General features: G+C 38.9%; 1 protein-coding gene across 1 annotated transcript; it reads right to left on the reverse strand.

The window, feature by feature from the left end:
• Nucleotides 1–469: 469 nt before the first annotated feature.
• On the reverse strand, nt 470–27,868 carry LOC128704994 (cytochrome P450 2L1; the record flags this gene model as incomplete). Its single annotated transcript, XM_070081659.1, is given in 9 exon segments — nt 470–587; nt 3,500–3,680; nt 12,085–12,196; nt 14,173–14,366; nt 19,155–19,373; nt 20,026–20,159; nt 21,924–22,017; nt 24,006–24,105; nt 27,773–27,868. Coding segments are annotated over 8 exon segments (1,137 nt in total), but the record flags the coding sequence as incomplete, so codon positions are not given.
• Nucleotides 27,869–27,903: the final 35 nt, after the last annotated feature.

A 27,903-nucleotide genomic window follows, 5' to 3' on the forward strand; every position in this document is an offset into this window, starting at 1 on the left:
TTCACAACAGATACTTCTCTTCTTACAAACAGGTTCAGTTCTGAGCATTTGAAAGTGAAAGAAGGCTGTTTCACTTTACAGTGATTTTTTATTCACAGCAGTAGCCTGGAACCTAACCTGCTGTATAAGTGAGGCCCCTCCAGTATAGTTTTTTGTAGAGCACTGGCCATCTCCCACTGAGGCAGAGTGCCCCTCCCCAAAAAAAAAAAAATGCCTTCATTAAGTTTCTTTTTTACCTTCAGTAACTATACAAGAGAAGGGGTTACTAGGCCCTTTGCTCCCAGCATGTTAGTCTCCTCTTACGACACGCATGGCTTACAAAGGAAGGATTCTGTTCTGCTTTCCCTTTTAGCCGCCTGTACATGTAAACTACATTTTGTATACTTCAGAAAGAAATGAAACTGTTTGTCTAAAAAATATTTTTAATTTGTGGATTTGTTAGAAAGCACAAAACTGACTGCACACTAACCTTGGGTAAGACATAACCTCCAAGCTCTATATCTTGTGTTACAAAATGACTGACGCTGAATGGAATGAGGGAAGACATGCGAAGAACTTCATGGATCACAGCCTCCAAGTACTGCAGTCTGCAGTTTAAAAGTTTACCTCAGAAACACTGAATAATAATAACAATGAATAATAAAAAATAATAATGGGAGCAAGGGGCTAGTGACCCCTTCTCCTGTATACTATATTACTAAATTTAAAAAGAGAAACTTTTGTTTTTCCTTTTGGGCCACCCAGCCTTGGTGGGATATGGCCAGTTTGCTGAAAGAAGAAGAAGAAGAATCTTTATTTCTACAAGTACATGTACATGTTCATATATTTATTTCATGACAAAAGTTAGGAACAAAATTTATTTCAACATGATACAATGTTTGTACAGAGATGAGTGACACTTAATTGTGCATGAAGAAAGCTCCTCTCTTCTATGTGCGGGTTATTTGTGTATCATTCCAATCACGGTATTGTGCCCTTTTTTATTATTATGTGGAGTACTTCAGGCAAATTAAGCATAACTGAAGACTATAATGGCAATTATTTGCAGGTGTTATTTTAATTGCTGCTAGGTAGTAGGTTGGTAGAGAGCAGCCGCCCAGGGAGGTACTACCGTCCTGCCAAGTGAATGTAAAATGAAAGCCTGTAATTGTTTTACATGATAGTAGGATTGCTGGTGCTTTTTCTTGCTACTTCTACTTACACTTAGGTCACACTACACATACATGTACAAGCATATATATACACACCCCTCTGGGTTTTCTTCTATTTTCTTTCTAGTTCTTATTCTTGTTTATTTCCTCGTATCTCCATGTAGAAGTGGAACAGAATTCTTCCTCCGTAAGCTATGCGTCTTTCATAGACCCATCTGCTGACACGTCCACTCCCAAATATCTGAATACATTCACCTCCTCCATACTCTCTCCCTCCAAACTAATATCCAATTTTTCATCACCTAATCTTTTTGTTATTCTCTTACTCTTTCCTGTATTCACTTTTAATTTTCTTCTTTTACATACCCTACCAAATTCATCCACCAACCTCTGCAACTTCTCTTCAGAATCACCCAGTGTCATCAGCAAAGAGCAACTGTGACAACTCCCACTTTATGTGTGATTGTTTATCTTTTAACTCCACGCCTCTTGCCAAGACCCTCGCATTTACTTCTCTTACAACCCCATTTATAAATATATTAAACAACCACGGTGACAACACACATCCTTGTCCAAGGCCTACTTTTACTGGGAAATAATCTCCCTCTTTCCTACATACTGTAACCTGAGCCTCACTATCCTCGTAAAAACTCTTCACTGCTTTCAGTAACCTACCACCTATACCATATACCTGCAACATCTACCACACTGCCCCCCTATCCACCCTGTCATACGCCTTTTCCAAATCCATAAATGCCACAAAAACCTCTTTAGCCTTATCTAAATACTGTTCACTTATATGTTTCACTGGAAACACCTGGTCCACACACCCCCTACCTTTCCTAAAGCCTCCTTGTTCATCTGCTATCCTATTCTCCATCTTACTCTTAATTCTTTCAATAATAACTCTACCATACACTTTACCAGGTATACTCAACAGACTTATCCCCCTATAATTTTTGCACTCTCTTTTGTCCCCTTTGCCTTTATACAAAGGAACTATGCATGCTCTCTGCCAATCCCTAGGTACCTTACCCTCTTCCATACATTTATTAAATAATAGCACCAACCACTACAAAACTATATCCCCACCTGCTTTTAACATTTCTATCTTTATCCCATCAATCCCGGCTGCCTTACCCCCTTTCATTTTACCTACTGCCTCACGAACTTCCCCCACACTCACAACTGGCTCTTCCTCACTCCTACAAGATGTTATTCCTCCTTGCCCTATACACGAAATCACAGCTTCCCTATCTTCATCAACATTTAACAATTCCTCAAAATATTCCCTCCATCTTCCCAATACCTCTAATTTCCATTTAATAACTCTCCTCTCCTATTTTTAACTGACAAATCCATTTGTTCTCTAGGCTTCCTTAACTTGTTAATCTCACTCCAAAACTTTTTCTTATTTTCAACAAAATTTGTTGATAACATATCACCCACTCTCTCATTTGCTCTCTTTTTACATTGCTTCACCACTCTCTTAACCTCTCTCTTTTTCTCCATATACTCTTCCCTCCTTGCATCACTTCTACTTTGTAAAAACTTCTCATATGCTAACTTTTTCTCCCTTACTACTCTCTTTACATCATCATTCCACCAATCGCTCCTCTTCCCTCCTGCACCCACTTTCCTGTAACCACAAACTTCTGCTGAACACTCTAACACTACATTTTTAAACCTACCCCATACATCTTCGACCCCATTGCCTATGCTCTCATTAGCCCATCTATCCTTCAATAGTTGTTTATGTCTTACCTTAACTGCCTCCTCTTTTAGTTTATAAACCTTCACCTCTCTCTTCCCTGATGCTTCTATTCTCCTTGTATCCCATCTACCTTTTACTCTCAGTGTAGCTACAACTAGAAAGTGATCTGATATATCTGTGGCCCCTCTATAAACATGTACATCCTGAAGTCTACTCAACAGTCTTTCATCTACCAATACATAATCCAACAAACTACTGTCATTTTGCCCTACATCATATCTTGTATACTTATTTATCCTCTTTTTCTTAAAATGATTGACTGATTGAACAATAATGATATACTAATAATGATATTATACACAAAACAGAAGATTCTCAACATACAGCGGTACCTCGGGATACGAACTTATTTCGTTCCAGAAGGCTGCTCGAGTGCCAATACCGAACAAATTTGTTCCAATAAGGAATAATGTAAATTAAATTAATCCATTTCAGACCCCCCAAAAATACACTTAAAAAAGCAATTACATATATACACTTACATAATTGTTTGAGTCTTGAGCTGTTCATATCCCGAGGTACCACTGTATTTGTAAGTCAAGGACTTACTGTATACTATTAAATGTCTACCTACTGTGGCTTCTCCTGTTGTGATGGCAACCTGTCTCTGGGAACTGCATCATCAATCTCTTTCTGCACACTCTTCTGAACATCTGGGTAGGCAGCCATGTATAAACACATCCAGCGTAGCATGTTAGAAGTGGTGTCAAATCCCGCAGAGAACAAGTCAAATATGTTTCTTATCAGATCCAGTTCTGATGAAAGAAATGTGTGAAATTAAGTTTGTAAAGATTTCATTATTGTGACAAAGATAAAAATTACAAGAGATAATAACATTTCCTAAATTAACCCTTCAAAAATTAATTACTTTATCAACAAGGGAGTGTAAAAAAGACAGAATTTTAATAAAGCCTTGAAGTTAACAATGTACAATAAGATTCAGGAGTTATTTTGTACATTTATAATTTTTTTTTTTTTAACATTTCGGCCATTTCCCACTGAGGCAGGGTGACCCAAAAAGAAATTAAATACTTTCATCATCATTCAACACTCACCATCACTCATACATAATCACTGTCTTTGCAGCTGTGCTCAGATATGATTGTTTAGAATTACCACCAAACTGCCAATATCCCAAACCCCTCCTTTAAAGTGCAGGCATTGTACTTCCCATTTCCAACACTCAAGTCCGGCTAACCAGTTTCCCCGAATCCCTTCACAAAATATTATCCTGCTCATACTCCAACAGAAAAAGAAAAGAAACATTTATAAATGTGTAGATATAAATCAGTGTGTTAGGAGTGAGTGAAGTAAATTATTTTTGTCTGAGTTGATGTGCTGTTGGAGTGTGAGCAAGGTAACATTTATGAAGGTATTCAGGGAAACTGGTTAGCTGGACTTGAGTCCTGGAGGAGGTAAGTACAATGCCTACACTCTGAAGGAGGAGTGGAGATATGTTGCAGTGTTTGCACTGTAGTGTAGACACATCTCTGGCAAGACAGCAGTGGAGTGAGTGATGATGAAAGTGTTTCTTCTCTTTCAGGTCACCCTGCCTCAGTGGGAGATGGCTGGTGTGTTTTAACCCTTAAACTGTCCAAACGTAGATCTACGTTTTTTCAACATTTGAAAGTATGTAAAAAAATGTAGATCTTTTTATTTTTGCTTTTTACATTTGAAAACGTGTAAAAAAAAAACTTTGATCTACGCTCTTTTTGTTATATTTGAAAATATGTAAAAAAAAAATGTAGATTTGCTTTTGTAGCACTACACATGTGAACATAGATCTGTTTGGATAGTTTAAGGGTTAAAAAAAAATTGTTGCTGGTTATAGGGGAAACTATAACATTAAGTTCTGCCTAAATTAACTTTTAACCCGTAAACGGTCCAAACGTATACACCTACCATCCAACTTACGACCTGCTCGACTTACGACCACTCGACTTACGACCGTGTTTTTTATGCCAAATTTCTGGGAAATAAACAACTACAGTGGACCCCCGCATAACGATTACCTCCGAATGCGACCAATTATGTAAGTGTATTTATGTAAGTGCATTTGTACGTGTATGTTTGGGGGTCTGAAATGGACTAATCTACTTCACAATATTTCTTATGGGAACAAATTCGGTCAGTACTGGCACCTGAACATACTTCTGGAATGAAAAAATATCGTTAACCGGGGGTCCACTGTATTTGTGTTGTACACAGTGTTTATCCTAAACCTTACAGTATAAAATTCAGTACTAACAGCATAAAAAAGTAAAACATGAAATACCAAAATAAAACAATAAAATAAAGTCATTACAAAAATGTTTTATTGATATTCAGTAGTAAAGTTCAACTTACGACCATTTCGACTTACGACCGGTTTCTCGGAACTGAACTCGGTCGTAAGTCGGATGGAAGGTGTATATATGTTTTTTCAACATTTAAAAGTATGTAAAAAAGGTAGATCTTTTTGTTTTTCTACATTTGAAAATGTGTAAAAAAAACTTAGATCTACTTTTGTAGCGCTACACATGTGAACGTAGATCTGCTTGGACCGTTTACGGGTTAAAATGTGAGAAGATGCCTGATTAAGGTAATGTTATGTGAACTCAGTTTAAGTTGTAATGAACAACTGTCCATGAATACACAGAAAGGTGGACGAGAGGCTCAAACTTGGGTAGCCAGATTTTGTGTTAATGATCCCGTTGATCATCAGTCCTCCAGCCTGGTTTGTGTGTGTTAATGATCCCGTTGATCATCAGTCCTCCAGCCTGGTTTGTGTGTGTTAATGATCCCGTTGATCATCAGTCCTCCAGCCTGGTTTGTGTGTGTTAATGATCCCGTGGATCATCAGTCCTCCGGCCTGGTTTGTGTGTGTTAATGATCCCGTTGATCATCAGTCCTCCAGCCTGGTTTGTGTGTGTTAATGATCCCGTTGATCATCAGTCCTCCAGCCTGGTTTGTGTGTGTTAATGATCCCGTTGATCATCAGTCCTCCGGCCTGGTTTGTGTGTGTTAATGATCCCGTTGATCATCAGTCCTCCAGCCTGGTTTGTGTGTGTTAATGATCCCGTTGATCATCAGTCCTCCGGCCTGGTTTGTGTGTGTTAATGATCCCGTTGATCATCAGTCCTCCAGCCTGGTTTGTGTGTGTTAATGATCCCGTTGATCATCAGTCCTCCAGCCTGGTTTGTGTGTGTTAATGATCCCGTTGATCATCAGTCCTCCGGCCTGGTTTGTGTGTGTTAATGATCCCGTTGATCATCAGTCCTCCGGCCTGGTTTGTGTGTGTTAATGATCCCGTTGATCATCAGTCCTCCGGCCTGGTTTGTGTGTGTTAATGATCCCGTTGATCATCAGTCCTCCGGCCTGGTTTGTGTGTGTTAATGATCCCGTTGATCATCAGTCCTCCAGCCTGGTTTGTGTGTGTTAATGATCCCGTTGATCATCAGTCCTCCAGCCTGGTTTGTGTGTGTTAATGATCCCGTTGATCATCAGTCCTCCAGCCTGGTTTGTGTGTGTTAATGATCCCGTTGATCATCAGTCCTCCGGCCTGGTTTGTGTGTGTTAATGATCCCGTGGATCATCAGTCCTCCGGCCTGGTTTGTGTGTGTTAATGATCCCGTTGATCATCAGTCCTCCGGCCTGGTTTGTGTGTGTTAATGATCCCGTTGATCATCAGTCCTCCGGCCTGGTTTGTGTGTGTTAATGATCCCGTTGATCATCAGTCCTCCAGCCTGGTTTGTGTGTGTTAATGATCCCGTTGATCATCAGTCCTCCGGCCTGGTTTGTGTGTGTTAATGATCCCGTTGATCATCAGTCCTCCAGCCTGGTTTGTGTGTGTTAATGATCCCGTTGATCATCAGTCCTCCGGCCTGGTTTGTGTGTGTTAATGATCCCGTTGATCATCAGTCCTCCAGCCTGGTTTGTGTGTGTTAATGATCCCGTTGATCATCAGTCCTCCAGCCTGGTTTGTGTGTGTTAATGATCCCGTTGATCATCAGTCCTCCGGCCTGGTTTGTGTGTGTTAATGATCCCGTTGATCATCAGTCCTCCAGCCTGGTTTGTGTGTGTTAATGATCCCGTTGATCATCAGTCCTCCGGCCTGGTTTGTGTGTGTTAATGATCCCGTTGATCATCAGTCCTCCGGCCTGGTTTGTGTGTGTTAATGATCCCGTTGATCATCAGTCCTCCGGCCTGGTTTGTGTGTGTTAATGATCCCGTTGATCATCAGTCCTCCAGCCTGGTTTGTGTGTGTTAATGATCCCGTTGATCATCAGTCCTCCGGCCTGGTTTGTGTGTGTTAATGATCCCGTTGATCATCAGTCCTCCGGCCTGGTTTGTGTGTGTTAATGATCCCGTTGATCATCAGTCCTCCGGCCTGGTTTGTGTGTGTTAATGATCCCGTTGATCATCAGTCCTCCGGCCTGGTTTGTGTGTGTTAATGATCCCGTTGATCATCAGTCCTCCGGCCTGGTTTGTGTGTGTTAATGATCCCGTTGATCATCAGTCCTCCAGCCTGGTTTGTGTGTGTTAATGATCCCGTTGATCATCAGTCCTCCGGCCTGGTTTGTGTGTGTTAATGATCCCGTTGATCATCAGTCCTCCGGCCTGGTTTGTGTGTGTTAATGATCCCGTTGATCATCAGTCCTCCGGCCTGGTTTGTGTGTGTTAATGATCCCGTGGATCATCAGTCCTCCGGCCTGGTTTGTGTGTGTTAATGATCCCGTTGATCATCAGTCCTCCGGCCTGGTTTGTGTGTGTTAATGATCCCGTGGATCATCAGTCCTCCGGCCTGGTTTATATGTGTTAATGATCCCGTGGATCATCAGTCCTCCGGCCTGGTTTGTGTGTGTTAATGATCCCGTGGATCATCAGTCCTCCAGCCTGGTTTGTGTGTGTTAATGATCCCGTGGATCATCAGTCCTCCGGCCTGGTTTGTGTGTGTTAATGATCCCGTGGATCATCAGTCCTCCGGCCTGGTTTATATGTGTTAATGATCCCGTGGATCATCAGTCCTCCGGCCTGGTTTATATGTGTTAATGATCCCGTGGATCATCAGTCCTCCGGCCTGGTTTATATGTGTTAATGATCCCGTGGATCATCAGTCCTCCGGCCTGGTTTATATGTGTTAATGATCCCGTGGATCATCAGTCCTCCGGCCTGGTTTATATGTGTTAATGATCCCGTGGATCGTCAGTCCTCCGGCCTGGTTTATATGTGTTAATGATCCCGTGGATCATCAGTCCTCCGGCCTGGTTTATATGTGTTAATGATCCCGTGGATCATCAGTCCTCCGGCCTGGTTTATATGTGTTAATGATCCCGTGCATCATCAGTCCTCCAGCCTGGTTTATATCAGGTCTACTGAACTCGAAAGAAAATAGTCCCTGAATAAGAAGTATTGAAAAACACAAGAAAGAAAAGTGATGAATGTAAGGAAACTGAAGGTAGGTAGAAGTTTGTGAGATTAATTATCTTAAATATTCACGAGACTGCAAGAAAAAATGAGCAATTCAGGTAGAATGCAAAAGATTTAACAGGTTTTTGTTCCAGACTACTGTGTCAGGATGATAGTATCATCCCTTTTTAGTTGCTGTCAAACAACTTACTATCTTAAATGGATGGGAATCCCTGCAGTTTGATGACATATTTGAATTTCATTAAGTAAGTTTATTTTGGCAGAAGTACATATAAATACATCCATCATACAAAGTGTAAATTACCTAGGATAACCCAAAAAAAGCCAAACAAACTGACTTATATCCATTGGGATCCCTGTATTTACATAGAGTCTTGGAGTCCTTGTCTGCACACTTTTGGAAAAGCATTTAGAAAATGAATAATGGTGAATGTGTTTTCTTTTATGGGTGATCTTACCTTTCTAGCATGACCAACCTCTTAAAAATAGAATGCATACAAGAGAAAATAATTTAGGGGAGACATTTATATTACAGCCTCTCCTTGCTTAGAGACGTATTCGTTTACCAACGCCTCGGATGTACAACGGGCTCTGACCAGCATGCATGCCTAAATAATGTATATGAGAGCTGATTTCCTCTATTCTGTCTATTACAATATACAGTACACTACTATATCAACATTTAACAATACATACATCAGAAATGTTATAAATGGTGCAAAGGTGACATTAAAACAATATCAAAGATAGTTGACACAAATCCACTATCATTATAGTATGCTCCTCACTTAGCGACAAATTCGTTTACCGACATGGTCTTAGGAACACAACTCCGTCATTAACTGAGGAGAGGCTGTATTTTTAAATGGAGACATACACTAAATAACAAAGATGGGGCAAAAATTATTAAGTAGGGTGTTCATATATTATGAAGAACAAGTAAAGGTGCATTATTATTATTATTATTATTATTATTATTACAGTATTCAAGCAATAATCTCATAGGATTTATAAAACGACTGGGAAGTTGGAGATACTAGTCCGATTTTATTCAGTGAATGGAAGGGTAGCTCTAGGTTCTTGGATTAAAAGCCTTCACATAAGTCACATCCTCGAGGAACCACGCTTTACTAAGCCCACGGTCAAATAAAACATTACGCACTGTATCTACATACACAAACTTGTTCCAGATAATAATAATAATAATAATAATAATAATAATAATAATAATAATAATAGTAGGGAGAAAAAGTTAGCATATGAGAAGTTTTTACAAAGTAGAAGTGATGCAAGGAGGGAAGAGTATATGGAGAAAAAGAGAGAGGTTAAGAGAGTGGTGAAGCAATGTAAAAAGAGAGCAAATGAGAGAGTGGGTGAGATGTTATCAACAAATTTTGTTGAAAATAAGAAAAAGTTTTGGAGTGAGATTAACAAGTTAAGAAAGCCTAGAGAACAAATGGATTTGTCAGTTAAAAATAGGAGAGGAGAGTTATTAAATGGAGAGTTAGAGGTATTGGGAAGATGGAGGGAATATTTTGAGGAATTGTTAAATGTTGATGAAAATAGGGAAGCTGTGATTTCGTGTATAGGGCAAGGAGGAATAACATCTTGTAGGAGTGAGGAAGAGCCAGTTGTGAGTGTGGGGGAAGTTCGTGAGGCAGTAGGTAAAATGAAAGGGGGTAAGGCAGCCGGGATTGATGGGATAAAGATAGAAATGTTAAAAGCAGGTGGGGATATAGTTTTGGAGTGGTTGGTGCAATTATTTAATAAATGTATGGAAGAGGGTAAGGTACCTAGGGATTGGCAGAGAGCATGCATAGTTCCTTTGTATAAAGGCAAAGGGGATAAAAGAGAGTGCAAAAATTATAGGGGGATAAGTCTGTTGAGTGTACCTGGTAAAGTGTATGGTAGAGTTATAATTGAAAGAATTAAGAGTAAGACAGAGAATAGGATAGCAGATGAACAAGGAGGCTTTAGGAAAGGTAGGGGGTGTGTGGACCAGGTGTTTACAGTGAAACATATAAGTGAACAGTATTTAGATAAGGCTAAAGAGGTCTTTGTGGCATTTATGGATTTGGAAAAGGCGTATGACAGGGTGGATAGGGGGGCAATGTGGCAGATGTTGCAAGTGTATGGTGTAGGAGGTAGGTTACTGAAAGCAGTGAAGAGTTTTTACGAGGATAGTGAGGCTCAAGTTAGAGTATGTAGGAAAGAGGGAAATTTTTTCCCAGTAAAAGTAGGCCTTAGACAAGGATGTGTGATGTCACCGTGGTTGTTTAATATATTTATAGATGGGGTTGTAAGAGAAGTAAATGCGAGGGTCTTGGCAAGAGGCGTGGAGTTAAAAGATAAAGAATCACACACAAAGTGGGAGTTGTCACAGCTGCTCTTTGCTGATGACACTGTGCTCTTGGGAGATTCTGAAGAGAAGTTGCAGAGATTGGTGGATGAATTTGGTAGGGTGTGCAAAAGAAGAAAATTAAAGGTGAATACAGGAAAGAGTAAGGTTATGAGGATAACAAAAAGATTAGGTGATGAAAGATTGAATATCAGATTGGAGGGAGAGAGTATGGAGGAGGTGAACGTATTCAGATATTTGGGAGTGGACGTGTCAGCGGATGGGTCTATGAAAGATGAGGTGAATCATAGAATTGATGAGGGAAAAAGAGTGAGTGGTGCACTTAGGAGTCTGTGGAGACAAAGAACTTTGTCCTTGGAGGCAAAGAGGGGAATGTATGAGAGTATAGTTTTACCAACGCTCTTATATGGGTGTGAAGCGTGGGTGATGAATGTTGCAGCGAGGAGAAGGCTGGAGGCAGTGGAGATGTCATGTCTGAGGGCAATGTGTGGTGTGAATATAATGCAGAGAATTCGTAGTTTGGAAGTTAGGAGGAGGTGCGGGATTACCAAAACTGTTGTCCAGAGGGCTGAGGAAGGGTTGTTGAGGTGGTTCGGACATGTAGAGAGAATGGAGCGAAACAGAATGACTTCAAGAGTGTATCAGTCTGTAGTGGAAGGAAGGCGGGGTAGGGGTCGGCCTAGGAAAGGTTGGAGGGAGGGGGTAAAGGAGGTTTTGTGTGCGAGGGGCTTGGACTTCCAGCAGGCATGCATGAGCGTGTTTGATAGGAGTGAATGGAGACAAATGGTTTTTAATACTTGACGTGCTGTTGGAGTGTGAGCAAAGTAACATTTATGAAGGGATTCAGGGAAACCGGCAGGCCGGACTTGAGTCCTGGAGATGGGAAGTACAGTGCCTGCACTCTGAAGGAGGGGTGTTAATGTTGCAGTTTAAAAACTGTAGTGTGAAGCACCCTTCTGGCAAGACAGTGATGGAGTGAATGATGGTGAAAGTTTTTCTTTTTCGGGCCACCCTGCCTTGGTGGGAATCGGCCAGTGTGATAATAATGACGAAAAGTACCTTGAAATTGAGCTCAAAGTAGCAGAAATGTTCGATTTTTGTCGATGTTCAATGAACTTTGTGTAAGTCAAGTTGGTTAATTTTATTAAGTGTATTCTAACCTAACCACTCTGTAATCCGGCAAACTCAGTAATCTGGCACACTACAGGTCCCAATGATGATGGATTTGTGATGGAGGACCTGTAGTCTTTTTCAAAATAAATGTACAACTGCAATTGAAGAGAAGCTAGAACGGCACATAACTCTCACATCATCACATGAAAAATATGGATTGAAGGTAAATATGAAAGTGCTAAGTCACCAGAGTTGGAATCCTCCTCGGCTATACATACCACTGAAAAATGAAGCAATGTCACTTTTCTTGTTCATCTCGAGAAGATATTCATCGATGATGTCACGTGGATTGCTGGGGTCCAATTTGGCTTTGTGAGACTCTATAATACCCTGGAAAAAAAAATTATGAAAGGAACTGAATTACAGTAGGACCCTGTGTCCACGGGACTGGTATCTGCGGTTTCAGTTATTCACGGTTTACCGTGGCCCAAAAATAACCCTTAATTTTGCTTAAAAATGGCCTCAAAGTGAAAAAGTAGTGATGTTGGAACTTCTTCGAAGACTACGAGAAGCCCTGAAGTGCTTCCCACAATAAATGGACAATTGGCAGTAAAGAACTGCCAATTCTCCACTTTTAGTTAGTTTAATATGTTTATTATGCACCCCATACCCATCCAGTGGGGGAGGTACATAATGGGTCCAGGGACTGGGCCTCAAAGTTTTGATAGCTGAGCAAGTTACAGAGGTAATGAATTCACAATTTACAAAGGTAATGAACTCACAATTTACAAAGGTAATGAACTCCAGGTAGGTCTAGTCACAATCATGACAAGTTACAAAGGTATTTACAGATTACAGAGGTGCACAATGGGTCCAGGGACCGGGCTCCAAAGTTTTGATGGCTGAACTAGGTACAAGGTAATGAATTCACAAGTTACAAAGGTAATGAATACTGTAAGAATGGTTACTTACGTGTATACATGGCTGCAATCGTGAACAAATTTTAGAGTAATGAGCAATTCACACTTATTGTGCATAATATATGAATTAAACTTTATCATAGGTATGCGAGTAAACAGAATACGACTTATATAGTATTGAGTTTGCTGCTCTCCATGGTTTCGGGTATCCAAGGAAGGTCTTGGAATGTAACCCCCCGTGGATAAGGGGGGGACTACTGTACTCAGTTGTTTGTGTCAAATGGTCTATGCAATACATCTGAAATTACTTTAAGCAAGCCCAAAAACCAAACCTAATTTGGCCAGTTGGAAAGATGGTTAAAAGACACTATACGGAGAGCAAACCAATGTAAACATAAAGAATTGAAAGTCTCAATACCATGACTGGAACAATACACATCGAGGGAAACTTATGATGATGTTTTGGACTAACTTAGACCATTAACATCATTGTGTCAAGTTAATGGTCCAAAGTTGGACTGAAACATCATCATAAGCTTCTTTCTGCTATGTGCGGGTTATTTGTGCATCATAAACACATGATGTTCCAGGCTAAGTAGATCTTTAAAACGCTCTTCCTAAAGCCAATTATAGTTTACAAATAAGAATTTGCTCTATATGTCTTGCCTCTTTTTACCATGTTGTTGTTAAGTGTTGTCCACTAGTTGAGAATGATGCAAATAGTACTCTATGTACATGAACAATTTGAGTGCTGTAAAGTAATGTATATTTGAAAAAATGAATGGTAATTCTTGTTGGTAGATGATGCACAGCAAAGTTTAAGTTCAGATGGACAAAGACAATATACATTATTTTATATATGTAGACAAAGTCTAACAATTTAGGGCACTAAAATGAAACTCTTCCAGACACTTTTCCCAGATGCATGGAGAGTCTGATACTCTAAATTAATTTATAAGTGCAAAAGAAACTGCAAAGTGTCACATGTGAACATTTTGCAGTTTGCAAACTACCCATTTGTGAATCATAACAACTACTGTAATACTGAATTGTTCTCTAAAACAAACAACTCATTTACATATAGAAAATATGCAGATTTTTTTTTAAAGGAACTTAATTTTGCTTTATCCTGAGCTAAACATACCTGATAAAAGCTTATTCTACATATGTGACTTAATACCCATTTTTTTTTTTTTTTTTTTTTTTTTTCAACAAGTCGGCCGTCTCCCACCGAGGCAGGGTGACCCAAAAAAGAAAGAAAATCCCCAAAAAGAAAATACTTTCATCATCATTCAACACTTTCACCACACTCGCACATTATCACTGTTTTTGCAGAGGTGCTCAGAATACAACAGTCTAGAAGCATAAACATATAAAGATACACAACATATCCCTCCAAACTGCCAATATCCCAAACCCCTCCTTTAAAGTGCTGTCCAGACTTACCCCCATGAGTCTCAAGGCATTCTGTTTAACCTTGTCTAATAAATCAAGTTTAAGAAGCTTTCCTGTGAGAAATCTTGGGAAATAATTTAGTATAGGAAAGAAGATTGGAAGAAAAGGATTCATGTCTTCTTGAAAGGATTTTATGAGTGCAATAAAGGAAGTGATGTCCTTGTCATCCAGCTCATAGCGACGACCTAAGGAAACAAATAACATAAGATTAGAAATAAAGTGTGTACAATTAAAATTTGATTAACCACTTAAAACCTCAGGAAAACAGAGAATATTATTACAAACAAGATATTTTTTGCTGCATTTTTAACCCTTTCAGGGTCCATGCCGTAGATCTATGGCTTTACATTGAGGGTCCAAACCATAGATCTATGTCATGAGCTCAGCTCACTCTGATAAACTGTGAGTGGTAAATTTTGGCCTAGATATGAGAGAATACATCTATGTGGTATGTGTGCACTACATAAAACAAATCCTGCACCACATAGTGCATAATGAGAGAAAAAACTGAGACCGTAATTTTTTATTAAAACAGTGACTTTGCAGTGTTTTTTGTATGTTTTTTATAGTTGTATTTGCAATTTCTTGGTCTCATTTGATAGAATGGAAGATATATTACAGAAATAGAGATGATCTTGATTGGTTTTAGTACTGGAAATGGCTTGAAATTGAGCTCAAAGTAATGGAAATGTTAAATTTTTGCCGATGTTCAAGAGTAAACAAATGACCTCACACGTCTAATACACACCTGCTGGTAGGTCTAATATATGTTCACAAATGTGGTGATATTATTTATGCAATTATTACAATATTGTATAATAGTAAATCTTCTATTTTTTGGTCTGAATAAAAATTCATTATGTGAATAAAAAAATCAAAATAGAATTCATTAGTAAAGTCTGAAAACATAACTTATGAACAGAAGAAATGTTAGTTTAGTGCCAGGAATGTCTGCATTGTTTATTCTGGACCCTATTTTGAAAATGGAGTATTTTGAACTTTGCATTAAATTGGCCAAATTACCAATTTCTGATCACTTTATTTTGTAGTTAAAACAGTTGACTTGGTGAATTCTTGTGCTCAATCGATAGAATAGAAGTAATACTAGTGAAATAGCTAAGAATTTGGTTGACTGGAATAATGTAATTGGCCTAAAATGGGAGTCAAATTTGGCAAAATAGCCGATGTGTAAATATCGCTGACACATCAAAATTCGCGAGAGCATAATTTCGTCAATTTTCCATCAAATTTTTTACTTTTTGTTTTATTACCTTCAGAAAAAGGTTCTCTACCATTTCATAAGAAAAATAATAAAAAAATATTTTTTGAAAATTCTTGGACACTGGTGCACACTTTGAAATTTGGCCTCTTGACCCTGAAAGAGTTAAATATGATACCAGTGGCCTACCAAGGTCACTAAGAGACGAAGACTTCACTAAAAACACACATGTATTGTTTATTGCCCTTGTTGTATTATGTTAGGCATAACCTTTAAAATGTCCAAGTGTAGATCTACATTCACTTGCCCATTCCTGTATTTGTAATGTATCATGTGAAAATAAACTTGAATTCTAATTCTCACATGGACTTGAACATATTCGACTCAAAATATCTGCTGCCATTGTTACTTAGCAATAAAATGATACTTAGGAGTGAATCAATTGTTACAGACCATTGAGCTAAAGAAATAATACTAATTACACATAATTCAATTCTGCATTAAAGCCCATGAATTCATACATCATGTAGGAGCATACAGTATTCATACATGAAAGTAACTTGGAACTCTTTATGTATTATACAGTTCCCTATCTACTTTCTGTATAAATTTCTTATCTTACACACGTTATAATGTTACTAAGCTCAGTTTTGATCTCTGTCAGTGAGGCCACGAAAGTGAATTTCTGTGGTGAGAATTGGTATGTTGATACTGACAAGATGTGGAAAAAGACACTTATGTACAGCTCAGGACATTTATTATAGGCAATGTGGCTTCCTCAGTACTAGTACTGCCCTCTTAATCTTAATAATAATAACCCAACAAAAAGCCGCAGTAAGAAAAATCACTAAATCCCATCCCTGGCAACACCCTCCCCTACTCTTCATACATCTAAACTTACTCTCTGTTCAGTAAATCCACACTTACTACTGTGCAATCTATATCTACAGGACCTTAAATTCCAATATTAACCTTGACCTAAAATGCTTTCTTGATAGTTGTGACAAGACCCACAGGCATAACACCAGACGCAAACATCTCTATGACATTCCCCGTGTCCGACTAAACCTTTACAAAAATTCAATGTGTGTCAAAGGCCCTAAAATCTGGAACACCCTACCTGAAAACTCTAGAACTGCAGACACATTCATCACTTTCAAAACTGGTTAGAAAACATCTCATCTCCCTGATACACCCCGACAACTAACTACACGATAACCACCTGGTGGTTCACAATTACACTCACTCACCCATTGACTATAAACACAGAAATACGAATCTAAATCTTAAAATAATGAATCCTAACTAGCCATAAGTTTGCCTATGATACTCCAATATAGACACTATGTATTGTGCCAAAACAAAAGCATTCACATTGCTAAACTCACAAACCATAATGTAGTCACTTAGCCTTAATACCATAATCTCTAATAATTTAGAGTTTAGAATTAATCTAAGTCTTCCCGAAATGCCTAGCCATGCTAGGTGCCCTAGTGGCCCCCTCTGTAATTAGTATTTTAAAACATATAAACCACACAATATCCAAAATCTGTAAATCCCACATTGTAATCCTTATAGAGAATAAACTTGATTGATTGATAAGTTAGTGTTAAGTTTGCCCGAAATGCTCTGCATATACAGGGGCTTTTGGCATATACACCTGTCAGTCATTCTCTTTTGTACTACCATTGTATCATGCTGAAATAAAATATGATTTTATTATTATTATTATTATTATTATTAAATGTCCTGACCTGTACATAAGTGTCTTGTTCCACAGTTTCTGTTAAGTTTGCAAGATTTTGTGGTACATCATCTGACTTTGTCTATAACACAGGCAACAGCTACAAGGTGTTCCATAGCTTGATTGGTAGTGTACTCAGCTCACACATTGAGGTCCGTGGTTCGATCCCCAGTATGGGTGGAAACATTAGGACGTGTTTCCTTAAGACTTGAAGCTTCCAATTAAATTCGGTGGACCCCCTTCCCAAGCCCCAGCAGAGAGGGATGCCCACACTCCCACCTGAGTTCAGTAATCAGCTGCCCACCAAAGACCGTTAAAGAATTTTCCGCAGAACGGAAAAAAAGTGGAACTGGCTAAAGTAAGCCGATGAACAGGTGCCCCTCCTGTAGAGTGCCCAGCAGGCAAAATAGATGACAAGTGTCCCAGAGAGAAGGGGGAAATTTGTCACTGATACTCAGGCGAGAGAGAGAAGTCCACACCCGACGAAGGCTGACGCAGAAGTCCTCTGTACTCACCTAGTTGAGGTTGCAGGGGTTGAGTCCAAGCTCCTGGCCCCACCTCTTCACTGGTCGCTACTAGGTCACTCTCCCTGAACCGTGAGCTTTATCATACCTCTGCTTAAAGCTATGTATGGATCCTGCCTCCACTACATCTCGTCCCAAACTATTCTACTTCCTGAGTACTCTGTGGCTGAAGAAATACTTCCTAACATCCCTGTGATTCATCTGTGTCTTCAACTTCCAACTGTGTCCCCTTGTTGCTGTGTCCAATCTCTGGAACATCCTGTCTTTGTCCACCTTGTCAATTCCTCTCTGTGTCCATGTATTGTTTATAACAGCTTGATAAAGCTCCTGGAGAGCGAAACATTGCCACAATAAAATGTCACATTAGTTGCACTTGTGAAATTTTACTCTCCTTATATATAGGGTTCGCTACTATTATATATGATTATTATAAGTAATAATTGTACTTACGTGTACCTGTGTCTAAATAAACTTAGGAGTGAAGGACCTGGACCTGTTCTCCCCTTCCTTGGATCGAACCTGATTGGCTATGATTACCCCTTGGTGCTGTATGACCCCCACGGTTTTACTGCTCTCCCATGAATATAACATCCTCTCAGTCCTGGGTAATGTTATATTGTAAGAGAAATACATCCCACTTGTTGTTGTTGGTTTATAGGGCGACTGTTGAAGGGAGTCGTTGTGTTGTTATTGACTGTAAGGGCTGTGATGCCTTGAGCTGTATAGGCCTAGGTGCAGATGCTGGGCTATTAGGCTCAAATTATAATAAAAAAAAAGCTCTGAACCTACATGGGTCATTGTGCAATTAGGTTTAAAGCTTATTTAAGTCTCTTTTTATTCAGGTCCAATAAACAAATTTTGATTTTTACACTGAATTGCATCGAGTCATTAAGACAAGATGTCACCACTAATTATGAATATGTTAATGCCTTAAACAGTGATTGAGGTGAACACTCAGTGTGTATACAATGGAAGACATACTTCTGTCAGTGTGCTTTTATTATTATAATCATAGGGGAGTGCTAAACCCATAGGGATTATATAGTGCCTGTGGGGGGATGGAAGGTATTCAGGCTTAATTCAGGAAACTGGAGCACAGATCTAATTTCCTAGATCAAGAACCCCTCACCAGCATCAAGGAACCTCCTCTGAGGGGTCAGTGTACTGTATATATACCCTCCAGGTATACTCCAGGTATCCTCACTGAGAGATACACACTTATTAGTGTAAATATCCTGATGCAAATAAGTCACTTTGACTTTGTATGATAATTCTACACATCTAAAATTGTGTAATTGTACTTATGTGTACCTGTACTTAAATAAACTTCCCTATTGCATAAAACCCGTAGGGGGTTTATACAATCAGATTCAATCCGGAGAGGAGAGTGACTCCAATACTTAAAATCATGAGCCTTTCCCCAACTTCAACCCACCTCACCTTAGAAAGGAATATAAATTATGAAAAAAAAAATCATTAAACCTACTTGCCACAAGTTGCCAGATAACATTGAGAACTGCTATGTTAATAGAGTTGGGCAGAGGAACTGCCTTGCCATCATATTTCCGGAAATCATTGACCAGCATCTGTGCCTCCTCCTGTATGGGAACCTCCAGATAAGATTTTCCCATCCCCAGGTCCCTCAGATTACGTAGCAAGAACCTTCGTGCATTCTGCCAATGTTGTCCATTAGTCATTATCACGCCTGGTTGTAGGGAGAATACAATCACTGGTCAATATTACACTTGAGTTGCAGAGAGAATAATACAATGTTGCATTGTGAAGGCTAGTGTCACTGTATACATCATAATTGAGTATGTGTACCTGTGCCCAAATAAATTTACTCTTGGTCTTCTGACCGAGGCCTTCTACTGGCTTACCCCTCCGCTCATCTAAAAATATATCATATACATTGGTAAGGTGATAGCGATAAGGTGTAGATAAAAGGTGTGTGCACTGATGAGGATATTTACTGAGGAAATGTTTCACCACAGTGACTAGTCACACGTCTTCCACTTCTCCCCTACTTACTACTACTACTACTACTACTACAATTTTCACTACCAGCATTACCTCTACTGTTACTTTTCCACTTCATTCTTCCTTCCTCTCTTTGTACCGTCCCTGTTTCTCTCTCCTATATATACTGTCTCCTTCACCCTCGTGTGTTAGTGTGACTTGTAAATAGTCCAAGTCAGACCGAAACATCGTCATATGTTTCTCCATATGACGTTGTCTCAACAAAGTCTTGCTTACGTGTATCTAATTCACAAATTGGAAATAAATAAATAAATAAATAAATAAATAAATAAATAAATGGAAGGAGACAGTAATGTATAAACAAGCAAGTTACAAACCTGATTCCTTTCCATCAGTAAGGAAATGAAAGGGCTCCCAGTGGGGACGATCAGTACATTCTATCTTGGAAAAAGCTTCTTTCACCAGTTTAAAGTCACAGATGAAAGTCATATCTACACATCCAGCTCTCACTCTGCAATGAGGCAACTTTCGTGGACAAGGTTGTGTTTGAATATAACAATGGTATACAATCCAGGGCGGGATTAGGCTTCATTAGTATTAATTTCATAGCAAATTCGCTCTGGCTTTGGTACACACGAGTACAATTATCAGTGTAAATTACCTAGGATAACCTAGAAAAGTTAATATTTTTTTTGGTCTGAACAACTAACGGGGGTAAAATTCAGCTCTGATAAGTCTGTGGATTTTATTCTAGCTGTCTTATTCATCAAGCCAGTGTCTGTGGTTCAATCCCCGGCACGGGTGGAAGCGTTGTGCATGTTTCCTTATACCTGCTGTTTCTGCTCATCTAGCAGTAAGTAGGTACATACCTGGGTGTTAGTGGACTGGTGTGGGTGGCATCCTGGGGGACAAGATTAAAGGACCACAATGGAAATAAGACAGTCCTCAATGACGCACTGACTTTCCAGGTTACCTTGGGTGGCTAATCCTCTGGGTGCAGTCAGGCAATTCTCCGCGCGCTCTCAAAAAACTCAAAAACAATCGAAAAATTATGGAAATTGAGTTATTTATAAATATTTATAAAACAGAAAAATAGCATAACTCTTTGGCAACCCAATGGTACAAGAATCAATCTTCTACGACGTTTCTACAGGAAATTATAGTCATTTATATCAGGTATGGTGACAGCGATATGGGTAGCGCGTCTGCTCACAGCCCATATATTTTTTGGAATTTTTTCCTTGTTTTTTTTATAGCTTTTTCTTGCATTACTCTTTCTAATATAATAACTGACTATTTGGCATCATATAAGAATAGGCGGAGCTTTTCCGTAGAATGCCAGCCAAACAGGAACCATCTGGGAACAATGGGCAGTATTCTCGATCCAGAGTGCCAGGAGAAATCACTTCATTATTACGCTTATATCAACTTATATATACACTATACGGCTTATTTATCTATCAGAATTTATCTAACATGATTTAATAAACACTATAAATAACATACAAACATGTTATATACTCTAGACTGAATAAAATAGGCCATAATATGGCTCGAGACCATCGGGAATATTTCGATATAAATTAGTTACTCCTCTCCATGTCGTCTTTGAGTAAGAGAAAACGGTGTTTTGAAGAGGATAACTGCACTAGAACATCAGTTTACTAAGAAATACACCCAAACAAACGCGATTTTCGCGATTTTTTTTTTTTCGAGACGGTGGGCCGACCGGCGTTCCAGGCCAATATCTCGGAAGTAACTTATTCACCTAATGTACCTATTTCTTCCTTTATTACTTAGTTAAATGGAATAATATTCACAGAAATTGTAGAATAATGATTTCTCTAATTTCTGATGGCACATTTTGGAAATATTCCAAATATTTTGGGATTTATGTGGGAGTAAAGGGCAGATTTTTTGCAACATTCCAAGAACAAACTTTATTTTTTTGTGAAATAAAGATAAGTTATTTAGAGGAAAGGTCCCGAAGAAAATTCGTATTAGCATTGTTCTCTCGGCACCAAGTGTCCAAACAACCTTACGTCGTCCCATAAAGGAATAAATCGCCCCGCAAGGGCATTTTCAGTAAATCAGTCATTTTTCAGTCTTTTCAAGAAAGAGTGAAAACACTTTGTCTTGTGCACCAAAACTGGAGGAAAATCGGACAGTAAACCTCCCTCACCCCCCAAAAAAATTCATTGCCTGACTGCCCCCTTAAAATCCCAACAAATCTTAACACATACTGTATTACATAAACATGAAACTGCGTACTCACTTAAAGATGTCCCCATATGTCTTACGGAGTTTACGAACGTCCTCTGCGACCATAACAAGTTTTAGGTTCCCAATGATAGGTAAACTGAAGGGTCCTGAAAGACATATATTATACACATATATATTCTACTATTCCTTGATAATGTGAGAAATCACGAAAGTGATTAGAATTGCACTATTTTTCACTATGGTTATTTAACGTATTTTGATATCACCTGTTTACTGTGATATTATTACAGATACATTGTACATGTACTAGTGCAGAACAATAGAAATCAAAGAACGTGGCTGGAACCATTCTAAACTGGCCTACAATATCGTGGCTGGAACAATTCTTGACTGGCCTACAATATCGTGGCTGGAACAATTCTTGACTGGCCTACAATATCGTGTCTGGGACAATTCTTGACTGGCTTATAATATCGTGACTGGAACCATTCTTAAGTGGCCTACAATATCGTGTCTGGAACCATTCTTAACTGGCCCACAATATCGTGTCTGGAACCATTCTTAAGTGGCCTACAATATCGTGTCTGGAACAATTCTTGACTGGCCTACAATATCGTGTCTGGTACAATTCTTCACTGGCCTATAATATCGTGACTGGAATCATTCTTAAGTGGGCTACAATATCGTGTCTGGAACCATTCTTAAGTGACTTAAAATATCGTGCCTGGAACCATTCTTAACTGGTCCACATTATTATTATTATAATCAAGGGGGAAGCGCTAAACCCGGAGGATTATACAGCTTAACTGGTCCACAATATCGTGGCTGGAACCATTCTTAAGTGGCCTACAATATCGTGTCTGGAACCATTCTTAAGTGGCCTACAATATCGTGGCTGGAACCATTCTTAAGTGGCCTACAATATCGTGTCTGGAACCATTCTTAAGTGGCCTACAATATCGTGTCTAGAACCATTCTTAAGTGGCCTACAATATAATGTCTGGAACCATTCTTAAGTGGCCTATAATATCGTGGCTGGAAAAATTCATAACCCACACTACTATGATCAAAACAATTTCTAGGAATGAAATTCAACATAGGCCTATTGTAAAAGTTTCAGATTATCTATAAAGCCTAGATGAATTAACTTTAATATCATTTGAAGACTTGTCTCCAATTTCTCGAATAAATTTTCAATGTACTGGTAGGCTAGTGTCTAATTTTTAAACCAACATATTTTTTAAAGAATTAGACACATGTGTAACATCTGGGTATTTTTAAATATACCCAGATGTTGCACATGTGTCTAATTCATGACTCATTCTTCAATAATATTTTAAATACAAGTACAAGCCTATAGTACAATGCAAATTTAATATAACGTGACTGGTAACACTGTAAATCATGGAGGTTAGGTTAGGTAAAATTCGTCAGGAAACAGGTGTTTCCTGACGCTGGTCTTAGATGATGACCTACTGTTGGAGCTTTTGGTTATCTGACCGAGGCCTTCCGCTGGCTTACCCCTCCACCCCTTTAAAAGTTATGTTCACAGTTATAACCATGGAGGAAAAACTTTTATACACACTTAAAAAACCCACTACAACATAACAATCTGCTACTAGCATCAATTTCTTCTCAAGCTTAAGGTACCAACGCTACATGGGTACTGTACGTAAGCACATGCCACGAAGGTTCCAGTCATGAGCCTCACCACCTGACCTTATACACTCATATATTCTTTATTTGAAAGATGTGCTACAAAAACAAACTATCTGCATCTACTGACTCCTAATACAGTATCACTGGTTGCACCCACAATGTAGTTACACTCCCTATTATGTCGTAATGATCACCTACCTAGAAGCACATACCTATGAAATATAATTTTCAGTACATACACACTTGGTCTTCCTTCCTACTTCTGCAACATTGCAGGCTCCTGATGATGTGCTGATTGCAACACGAAAGGCCTATAGCTAACATTGCAAGCTCTTGATGATGTGTTGATTGCAACATGAAAGGCCTAGAGATAACATTGCAAGCTCCTGATGATGTGTTGACTAACACAAAAGGCCTAGAGCTATCATTCAACTCCACCTTGGGTGTATATATGCTAAGCATCATGTATACATACCTGGAGGAAGATTTTTAGCAGGTTTGTGGAAGAAATAGACAGCAAGGAGAGCCAGGAACACTAACAGCAACACCTCCACAATCATCTCGCCTCTGTAACTCTGGAAATTAACCGTTGTGTTAGTGGAGAAGAATGTGTGGTTTATAGGGGGTGTGAGGGATGTATCCTCGTGGCTCAGTTGGCAGCGGCCTCGGCTAACACACTGGAGGACCAGTGTTCGATTCCTTGATGAGTGGACACATTACAGTAACAATAATCTCTATTTCTACCAGTACATGATACAACTTATACAGACCATAGTTGACATCAATGACATACTACTATATAGAAAGTTCCTTGTTATGCTGAGCATTTCTGGTAACATATTTCGTTACACTTGATATCCCTGTTCACCTAGCATAGTCACCTTATACCTGCTGTTCCTGTTCACCTAGCAGTAAGTAGGTACCTAGGTGTTAGTCACCTCACACCTGCTGTCACTGTTCACTTAGCAGTAAGTAGGTACCTGGGTGTTAGTCACCTTAAATCTGCTGTCCCTGTTCACCTGGGTGTTTGTCACCTTAAACCTATTGTCACTATTCACTTAGCAGTAAGTAGGTATGTAGATGAATGGTTCAGAGAATCAACAAGTTAATAAATTAGACACGTGTGCAAAATTTGGTTATCTTTAATGAGGATCTCTAAGTGTCTCTGCAGTCAAGACACCCTCAGCAATCATGCTGAGACAAGCATGGCACTGGCAGAGGGAGGCACATGTGCAGTGTATTTCACAGATGGTTCTGTCGACCCTGAGAGGAAGAGAGCAGCAGCTGGACTGTACCACAATGATCACACACAAGGCTGGCGACTCCCTGACCACTGCACGATCCTTCAAGCTGAGCTGGTGGCGATTCAGCAGGCATTGTCACATGCCCTACGACATCGACTCCGACCTGTCATACATGTTGATTCCACCTCTGCAATCAATGCCCTCTCCCATCCTCAACCACAGGATAATGTTCACCTCATCACATCGATCCTGAGCATAATGACAGCATTAGAAGTTCAGGGTAATAGATCGACGCCAAATTTTCAAGTTTTTATATTCAACCCCAACCTTTGTATTATCCTTTGTACCTGTGTACCTGGGTACCTGTCTACCATCTTACTATCATATTATAACCAAGACATTACCATTGTGATTTTTTACTATTATTCTTTTGGTACTTTAATTGTGAATTTTATTTTGTCAATTTAAATCTATAGTTATAATCTTGATCTTGTCAACAACCTATACCAGACTCTAGTGCAATTGCAAGTACCATTTCAAATTGTATTTTTATATTATAAGTTTATATTATAATTCCTACCATCTGTCCATTTAACTTTGCTTACCATTACTTAATTTTAGTCCCTTATATATTTTCTCCTTTATTTTAGCTTTATATAACTATCCTAGTTTATATATCCACAATTGTTAAAATAATCAAGGTGCTATTCTCAGGTGCTAAAGTAGAATAAGTTCACAATTTTGCCATTATATTCCAAAGCTCATTTATTTGATTACCACTTTATTGTTCACCACAACCTATATTAGTCCCTTTTATATTATAATTTTATACTATAATTCTAACTTTAAAAAATTACCTTTATAGTACTACCTACTATCATATTCCCAAGCTCCACTATTTGATCATCACTTTATTTGTATTAGTCCCTTAGCTCATTATTTTACATTTGTTAAATAATTCAGGTGCTATTTTTTAGCTTAAGACTATTTACTTTGTTTTATACTTAATTCAAACTATAGATTCACTACAAATCTTATGATTACAAGCATTGATCCTGATACCAACCTCTTATTTAATGACTTAAATGAATCAAACAGTTACTGTAATTACTACACTGCAGAACAATCAAAGGCACTTCTCAGTGCCAACAACAACATAACTATCTTTAACTACAATATCAGATCTTTAAGCAAGCATTACGATGACCTCATAGCATTACTAAATTCCTTACATGCCAATATGTCCATCATTACACTAACTGAAACCTGGCTAAAGCCTGATAGTACAGATGTCTATGCCATTCCTGGTTACACAGCCATACACAACTGTAGGCCAGACCAACAAGGGGGTGGCACAGCCATATACTACTCAGACCAACTAGAATGTATCACTAATACTTGCACAAGGGATGAACATGGGGAATATATAATTGCTAAATTCAAATCCAAGTAGTACCTACAAAAACCTCTCACATTGATAAACATCTACAGAGTTCCACAGTCAAACATTAGCCAATTTAGTCAAAATCTAGGAAGTATGATAACTGATGCACGCATGAACAAAGATCACTTACTACTCTCAGGTGACTTCAATATAAATCTCCTGCAAGACCAGGACCCACACGTTACTGAATTCACAAACACAATGAGTAACTGTATGTTACTACCAACAGTAACAAAACCTACAAGAGTTACAGAGACTAGTGTTTCCCTACTTGACCACATCTGGACCAACACCATATCCCCTTTAAAATCAGGCATAATTACAGATAATACCACAGACCACTACCCTACTTTCCTCATAACAACTCTTGGTAAACTACCCCAAGACACTACTAAAGTCACCTTCAGACTTCACAATGAGGCAGCCATTAATAACTTCACAACAGCAATAGCAAACATTGATTGGCACACTGAGCTAGAAACCTATACAGATATTGACGAATGTATTAATAATTTTCTAAAAAAAACCCAATACCTCTATAACAAGCACTGCCCTAAAAAAACTAAACAGATGACAGCAAAGAGACTGAACAGTCCCTGGCTAACACCCAGCATTCTCAAATCCATAAATACAAAACACCAATATGAAAAACAGTACAGAATGGGTCACATAACCAGAGACCAAACAAAACGTTACTCGTCAATCCTAACCAGCCTGATAAGAAGGGCAAAAAAATTGTATTATGAGAACAGATTATCCAACTTACGAGGTGATATAAAAAAGACCTGGAAAACCCTATCAGAAATTCTGGGAACAAAAAAGATATCACGAAATAGCGAAATAAAATTAGCAAAATCAGATGAACCCCAACTCCCACCAACAGAAACAGCAAACAGACTCAATGATTTCTTCTCCACTATAGGACAAAACCTTGCCAATAAAATCCCAAGCTCAGATACCCCACCAAATGACTACCTCACCGGCAACTACCCGAACACACTGTTCCTAGCTCCGACTAACCCATACGAAGTCTCCCTTATTATCAACGCACTAAAAAACAAGGCAGGAGATTTAAATACCTTACCACCCTTTATATACAAAAAAGTGTCACAAGTGCTATCACCAATCATTGCAACACTCTTTAACAAATCCATTGAATCCTCCACCTTCCCTACAGTACTCAAAATAGCAAGGGTCACCCCGATCCACAAAGGAGGAGACCAAACAGAGTTGAATAACTATAGGCCAATATCCAACTTACACCCTCTCTCAAAAATCTTCGAAAAATTAATTCATAAACGAATCTACTCCTACCTTATCTCCCAAAACATACTCAACCCCTGCCAATTTGGATTCAGGCCTAATAAAAATACTAATGATGCTATTATACACATGCTAGAACATATATACACTGCAATAGAGAAAAAAGAAGTCCCACTGGGGATCTTCATTGACTTACGTAAAGCTTTTGATACAGTTGACCATGACTTGCTCCACGTAAAATTGTCACACTATGGTATAAGAGGGCACTCCCTCAACTACCTCAAGTCATACCTCAGCAACAGAAGCCAATATGTGTACGCAAATGGGGCAAACTCTTCTGCGCAACCAATTACAGTTGGTGTCCCACAGGGAAGTGTCCTTGGCCCTCTTCTCTTTCTCCTATACATAAATGACCTTCCAAA

This window comes from Cherax quadricarinatus, unplaced genomic scaffold (assembly GCF_038502225.1).
Source record: "Cherax quadricarinatus isolate ZL_2023a unplaced genomic scaffold, ASM3850222v1 Contig3549, whole genome shotgun sequence".
Lineage (NCBI taxonomy): Eukaryota > Metazoa > Arthropoda > Malacostraca > Decapoda > Parastacidae > Cherax > Cherax quadricarinatus.